Raw genomic sequence first — 7,402 nt, 5'->3', positions numbered from 1 at the left:
CCTTGTCTTCTAGCTCACTGATGTGGTCCTCTGCTTCTTCTAGTCTACTGTTGATGCTTTCTATTGAGTTCTTTATAGCAGTGATGTCATTTTTCATTTCTTCTTGGTTCTTCTTCATTTCCTCTTGGTTCTTACACATATTGTTGAATTTGTCTTCCATTCTTTTCATCCACCTTATGACCATTTCTCTGAATTCTTTCTCTGACAGGTTGCTTGCCTCCATTGCCTCCATTTCGTTTACTTCCTTTTCTGGTGATGCCTGTTTTTCTTTCGTATGTGGACTGTTTCTTAGTCTCCCCATGATCACTCTTCTCCAGGTGTTTGGTTATGTAGTTATCTCTCTGTTTTACGTGAGGAGGAGCAAGGCTTGTCTGAGATGATCCCTGGATACCATGGTTGCAGGGTCTCTGGATGTATACGCTTCTGATATCAGCCACTCAAGATGGTGCAGTCTTCGTGGCTGAGCCAGTTGCTCCCTGCTGGCTTTCTTTTGCAACTTTTTTTAAAAAAACAACAACAACTTTATTGCATTATAATTCACATAATATGCAATGTACTCATTTTAGGTATGCAGTTAAAAAGATATTCTCAGGTCTGTGCAACCATCACCACAGTCAATTTCAGAATATTTTCATTACCTCAGAAAGAAACCTATACCCTTTAGCAGTCACTCCACATTTCCCCAAACTGCTCCCAGACCAGTAATCCGCCATCTGTCTTTATAGACCTGCCTATTCTGGACGTGCCATACAAATGCAATCATGCAACCTTTATGACTGGCTTCTATCACTTAGTTTAGTGTTTTCAAGGTCCATCTATATAATAGCAGGTGTCAGTACTTCATTCTTTTTGTGGCTGAATAACATTCCATTTATGGAAAGACCACACTGTACTCATTAGTTGATAGATATTTTGGTTTGTTTTGCATTTTCCTGATGATTAGTGATGCTGAGCATCTTTCCACATGCTTATTGGCTATTGTACCCATTACATTTTTTATAAGTTGCAAGATATAGCTTACATGAAAAAAAAAAAGCACAGAGACCGTTTATTTAAAAGAATAATGATAAAGCACCCATATATAGGAACAGAACATTACCAGAACCCCAGATGATGCCTGGGTGACCTCATCAACTACAGCCCCTTGCCTCCAACTCCAGAGACAAGCACTTTTGGTATTTGTGTCCCTCATCTCTTTACTTTCCATGCGTCCCCTCTCTGTGTGCCCTGAAGAATACAATCCAGTTTTGCCAACTTTTAAGTTTTTTTTTTTCTTTTTAAAAAAAATATATTTTTATTGATTTCAGAGAGGAAGAAAGAGATAGAAACATCAATGATGAGAGAGAATCATCTATCTGTTGCCTCCTGCATGTCCCCCACCGGGGACCAAGCCAGCAACCCAGGCATGTGCCCAGACGAGGAATCGAACCGTGACCTCCTGGTTCATAGGTCGATGCTCAACCACTAAGCCACAACAGCTGGGCAGTTTTGCCAACTTTTGAACTGATAAAGATAAAACTATTCTGTGGAAATCTTTCAAGTACTTCTTTCCTTCCCTACTGTGTTTCTGAGGTTGACCTCTGTTTGTGTGGCTGGCTGTAGTTGTTCACTGCCATTGCCCTATTGCAGTGATGGCGAACCTATGACACGCGTGTCAGAGGTGACATGCAAACTCATTTTTTTGGTTGGTTTTTCTTTGTTAAATGGCATTTAAATATATAAAATAAATATCAAAAATATAAGTCTTTGTTTTACTATGGTTGCAAATATCAAAAAAATTCTATATGTGACACGGCAACAGAGCTAAGTTAGGGTTTTTCAAAATGCTGACACGCCGAGCTCAAAAGGTTCGCCATCACTGCCCTATTGTGTCCTGTTGAGTATACATGCCTCAGTTCATCCTTCCTACTATGACGGATGGACATCCAGATGGTGCTCTGTTTGGAATTATCATAAACACTGCTGCTATGAGCATCCTGGAGCCTCTTTTCTGTCCACATGAGCAGGTTTCCCCAGGCTCTGCTGCTTGCACTCTTCAGCTTTCTCAGGCTGCTGTGTTTGCACTCAGTTTGTGTGAGTACTAGGGATTCCACAGCCTCACCCACACTCAGTAGTGTCAGAATTCATTCTGAACATCTTCCAGCATCTCTCTGTTCAAGTCTCTGACCGCACTAAAATCTCAGTCACCCAGGCCGTCATGTCTCAGGAACACCTGCCTGTTCCTGGGTCCACATGCATCACACCTCTGAGCCTCGCTCTTTCCCACTTTTCAGGCCAAGGTGGGCTGGCCTGTGGGAACTCTCTTCTCACTGATGATACAGAGGGACATCTGTGTTATTTAGGTGGCTACTCATCTAGCAGCTCCAAGTGTGTGAAGGTCGTGTGAGGGTGCTGGCACATAGTATGTGCTCTGTCACACTAGGTGTCCTGATACCAGAGACTCAACCAGCCAGGATCTCTGTCCCTGAACATTCTGGATGCTTACAACATTGCTGACTTGTTTGATTATAGGTAGTCTAGTCAAAACACGGGTAATCTTCCCTTCCTGTTGAGTATATTGACCAAGTATTGGTCACCTCCTCCTGGAAGCAGAACAATTAGTGCTGGGTGGACCCTGAATACAGGTCCATTCTAGGTAACAAATCTCTGTGTCCCCAGCACCCGCATAGGCCCAGGCCCAGAGGCAAAACTAGCAATTACTTTTTGAATGTCTGATTTTGTTATAGCATTCTGATTTTTGTTAGAAAAGATAAAATTGCATTTGCTCCATGTTTCAGTGAAGGCAACTGAGCCTCAGAGATGGGGTGTGACAACCCCAAGGGCAAATAGCAAGTAAGCAGCAGGGAAAGCATTCACACCCCTCAGCAATAAGACCCTGCCTCTGAATGCCTCAAACACCAGTATGCCTGCTCTAGGAGTCAGCTGAGCCTATTTTTCCCTGTAGATGGAATCATACTAAACTGATGAAGTGAAATAAGATGCTATATATAGAAGCATGTGTATAAGTGATTAACAAATGTTCATTTACTTATTCACTTATTCTTTCACTGTGTAACAAGAAAAAGTATTTTGACAATCTGGATGAAGAACTAGGAATATGCTTACACACTATGATCCAGAAACTATGCTCACTAATACATCCCCATCCCAGTGCCTGCTATACAGTAGCAGCTTAATACTTGTCTATTAGGATGACATCAGGCCAAAGATGATGAGGAAGGAAGAGAAGCTTCAGTTCCAAATATAGTTGTTTCCACATTACATAGAGTTAAAAAGAAGGAAAGAAGGGAGGGAAGGAAGGAAAAAAAACAACAACAACTGAAAACAACCTAAATACCCTGTGCTAGGGGGGCTTTGGTAAATGATGTCTCCTCTTACTGCTAGGATATTCCAAAGCTGGGGTCAGCAAAATATGGCCCATGGGCCATCTCTAGCCTACTGCCTATGTAGTTAAATAAAGATTAAATGAAAACCAGCCATTAATTTTGCCTGTCTTTGAACTTCACAACAATGGAATCCTATATTATGTTCTTTTTAGTGTCCAACTTTTTTCACACAACATTACATCTAGAAGATTTTTTCTTATTGTATTGGTAGTTCATTCTTTTTCACTATTATCTAGTATTTCATTGCATGATTATAATTAATTACTATTTATTATTATTCCCATCTACATATGGGGAAACTGCAGCACAGAGATTTAAAGTAAGTTGCCCAAGGACACACAGCAGGTTCATGTTAGATCTGGGACTTAAGCCCAGGGTCCAGAATCTGTGCTCCTCCCCAACTCCCACCCCATACAGTACTTCCTCTCATGCTATGATGGTGGAAGCCCAAGGGGCCTTGGGAACTCAGAAGAAGGGCGACAGCATCCAGCCTGGGAGCCAGGGATAGATGCCAAGGAAGCTTCAATCAGAGCAATGGGTTTCCAGACTTATATGTCCATGGTGTCTGGCAGGTGTCATAGGTGATCAAAGCAGTTGATCTCTGAAAAACCACAACTTAAGGTCAGGTAGGTAATAAGGAGCAGTGAGGACTATGGCAAATTGAAGGATACCAACTCATGAGGAAGACAGCTGCTGGTATAGCTCCAAGTATTATTGTGATATGACAAGGCTGGCAGAGGTTGTGGTGAGCCAGGACACAGCAGGACTACAGCTGGCATTTCTTGCCAGATTCTGTGCCAGGAAGTCAGCACCACTTATTAAATAATTTGACTATCACCCCAGAGTTGCCAGATGCACTTTCTGTTTGCCAAAAACAAAACAAAACAAATGCACATGGGAGTCTGCCTTTTAAATACTCCTGGTTTTTAAATGTTGGTTCACAAACCATTTTAAACCTGGGCAGGCCAAAGAGAACGTATGTGTGTTCTGGACTGGCCTGAACTGATCTAAGCGCATCTACAGACTGCACAGGAGTTGGGAAGCAAGGAAGGCAAGTTAGTTCCAGGTGGAAGACACAGCACAAGGGCTGTAGATGAGAGGAATTTGAATCCAGGCCTGAGTTTCCTGAACCAAAAGAAAAAACAAAAACCAAACCCAGCTAGTTGGGGCAGGGGTGGGCCAGGCTGGGCTGGGTCCTGCATGCAATGACCTGCGTTGTGCTCTTCCCCGCCCACTCCTGCAGATCCTGGAGGAGAACATGAAGCTGGAGTGTAAGTGCCACGGCGTGTCAGGTTCCTGCACCACCAAGACCTGCTGGACCACGCTGCCACAGTTCAGAGAACTGGGCTACGTGCTCAAGGACAAGTACAACGAGGCTGTACACGTGGAGCCTGTGCGCGCCAGCCGCAACAAGCGGCCCACCTTCCTGAAGATTAAGAAGCCACTGTCATACCGCAAGCCCATGGACACGGACCTGGTGTATATCGAGAAGTCACCCAACTACTGTGAGGAGGACCCAGTGACGGGCAGCGTGGGCACGCAGGGCCGCATCTGCAACAAGACAGCCCGCCAGGCCAGTGGCTGTGACCTCATGTGCTGCGGCCGTGGCTACAACACTCACCAGTACGCACGGGTGTGGCAGTGTAACTGCAAATTCCACTGGTGCTGCTATGTCAAGTGCAACACCTGCAGCGAGCACACCGAGGTGTACACGTGCAAGTGAGCCCAAGACCGCACTGCATGCGCCCTCAAGTCAGGTCCACTGTGGGGAGGACCAGTGTCCAGCTGCACTTACCCTGCAGGTCACTTCCCAGATCTCCATAGGGAACTGCAGGAATGCTGAGCTTGTCTTTCCTGCTGTGGAGGAACCTGCGCAGTTTCCTGCAGACACTTTGGGGAAAGGGCTCTCCAGAGCCCCTAAGCATTCTAGTCCATTCCCAGCCTGCTCCGCCCTACCCCAGACACTGCCTGGGCCTCCTCGCTGCAGCAGAGCCTTGCACAGCAGGAACCCTGGATCCTTGGGCCTCATCATAGCAATATTTAACAATTTTGATTTTAAAAATAATATTAATTTATTTAATTAAAAAGAATCCTTCCACCTCATTGGGATCCGTTTTCTGCAAAGTGGACGGATTGCTTTCTTTGCAGGAAGATTTTGTCACTGGGACAAGGAACAAACTAGAACTGTACATAATTATTCTTTATGCAGATATTTCTACTAGTTGATTCTCCAAGTATCCCCTGCACTAGATGGTTAAGTACAGAGCAGATGTCATATATATATATTTAAGCTGATCCAAGTTTGGAGATGTTTTTCACAATACATTTCCCATCCTTTAGTCCTCCCCAACTCATACTTCACCATTAGAAAAATCCAGTTTGGAATAAATAGAAAGAAGAAAGATAGTAATAAAAGCACCCAGCAGTTTTCATCTTTTGGAAAGTGAGCCACTGGATAGGAGAGAATGTTTTGTAAGAGACTATTTTTATATGAACATTTTATTTATTTTGCATCTGGCTGTATCATTCCGTCACCTGGGCTTCTTAATTCCAGGACTTGCTCTGTGGTAAGGAGGGGAAAGGCCTGGGTGTGGAGTCAGATCCCATGAGGACCCTCACACAACTGGGTTTTCAAGTTCTGTTGATCAAATGGGCAAAAGTAGCCATGGATGCCTGGGCTATCGTGTCATTGGTATTACCTGGGAAAGGAATTAGACCTCCAGTCTCAGCCTATTAAGTTCAGGCTTTAAGAGCAAGGTCACTGAGCAGTGACCTCGTGATTAGCCATTTGGTGGGCAGGTGTGTGCATTGGGACCAACACAGGGACTTGGTCACGGCCACTTGGCAGAAGCCAGCTCAGGGAACCTACTCCTCACCAGAATGCTCCTGAATTGCTGAGTGCCCTGGGGGATAGGGGTGAGGCATAGACCTCAGTTAAAAGGCAAAAAAGCTGGGGTGAGAGGTCCCATGAGCAGCTGGGTTTCCTGGATGTCACAGCCCCAGGGTAGACTGTCAGAGAGAGGGATGGACGGGCCTCTCTGCCCTGGGTCCCCCTTCTTCCAGTGCCTCTGTACTTGGAAAGCTTTCCTTAAGGAGACCGTGGGTGTTCTGCATCCGTGTGTGTGTGTATGTGTGTGTGTGTGTGTGTGTGTGTGTGTGTGTGTGCACGCGCACACACACACTCGCGCTGCAGCTTTAGGGAGTCTTGGGATAGTCATGTGACTTTGTGCTTTCAGGTGTCTCTTGTGTACTCCTGTGTGTACCCAACTATCTGTTTCTCTCCATCTGTGTTCCTGAAAGATTCAGGGTGGTGTATGCACGTGGGTGTGTGCCTGTGTATCTCTGCTTGCAGGGCAGGGCTGATGGTGTTGAGTCAAACTATAGGGACCTTTGGCAATTGTGTTGAGCCACCAAGAGATGGCACTTCTGAACTCTATGCCCACAGGTACCTCTGAGATCACAGCCCCATGGCCCCATAAACTGGGAGCCTCTCAATGTCTAGGCTGTATTGGACACTCCAGTGTCAGCACTGGGCCTGGATCACAGCATAGACAAATAAAATGGCTGGACGGTTGGTTGATTTCTTCCCTTGAACATTTATTTTCTTCTTTACTTGGGTATCAGGATGGGTAGGTATGAAGGAATGAGTGCATGGGTGGATGGGTGAATGAATGGGTGAGTGGGCAAGTAGGCAAGTGCGTGGGGGAGGTGTCAATGGGTGAGGGAGGAGAAAATGCAGAAGTTTCTTGAAGTCTCCATGTCATGGTTTATCTCTGCCTCGGAAGCCTGCAGTGTCCACCATGAGCAAAGAGGCTTCTTAAGCCTTCAGCCCCTCTGCTCCCGACTGGCCTCATAGCACCTGAGAGTGAAGGAGATTCTGATCACCTCCCAGAGGCTCATTTAATGTAATCACATAAACATGGTTTCAGAAGCCACCCCATGTCTTGTTTAACTATTCAGATGAGGAGTGGGCCTGGCAGGGGGCAGCTGGGCTTGTGAGAAGAATGGCCAGGTCA

The 7,402-nt window shown here is 45.4% G+C and overlaps 1 protein-coding gene across 1 annotated transcript in view; it reads left to right on the top strand.

The window, feature by feature from the left end:
• Positions 1–5,489, top strand: part of WNT7A (wingless-type MMTV integration site family, member 7A) — a 99,449-nt gene extending 93,960 nt beyond the window's left edge. Inside the window, exon 4 of the mRNA XM_005886623.2 lies at positions 4,630–5,489. Coding sequence (XP_005886685.1) covers positions 4,630–5,109 — 480 coding nt within the window. The 3' untranslated portion in view covers positions 5,110–5,489. The remainder of the gene's footprint in view (positions 1–4,629) is intronic.
• Positions 5,490–7,402: the final 1,913 nt, after the last annotated feature.

The sequence above is a fragment of the Myotis brandtii genome, unplaced genomic scaffold (genome assembly GCF_000412655.1).
Source record: "Myotis brandtii unplaced genomic scaffold, ASM41265v1 scaffold995, whole genome shotgun sequence".
NCBI classification, from domain to species: Eukaryota; Metazoa; Chordata; class Mammalia; order Chiroptera; family Vespertilionidae; genus Myotis; species Myotis brandtii.
Note: the sequence above shows the minus strand (reverse complement) of the source record. Positions and strands in the feature narration are given on the sequence as shown.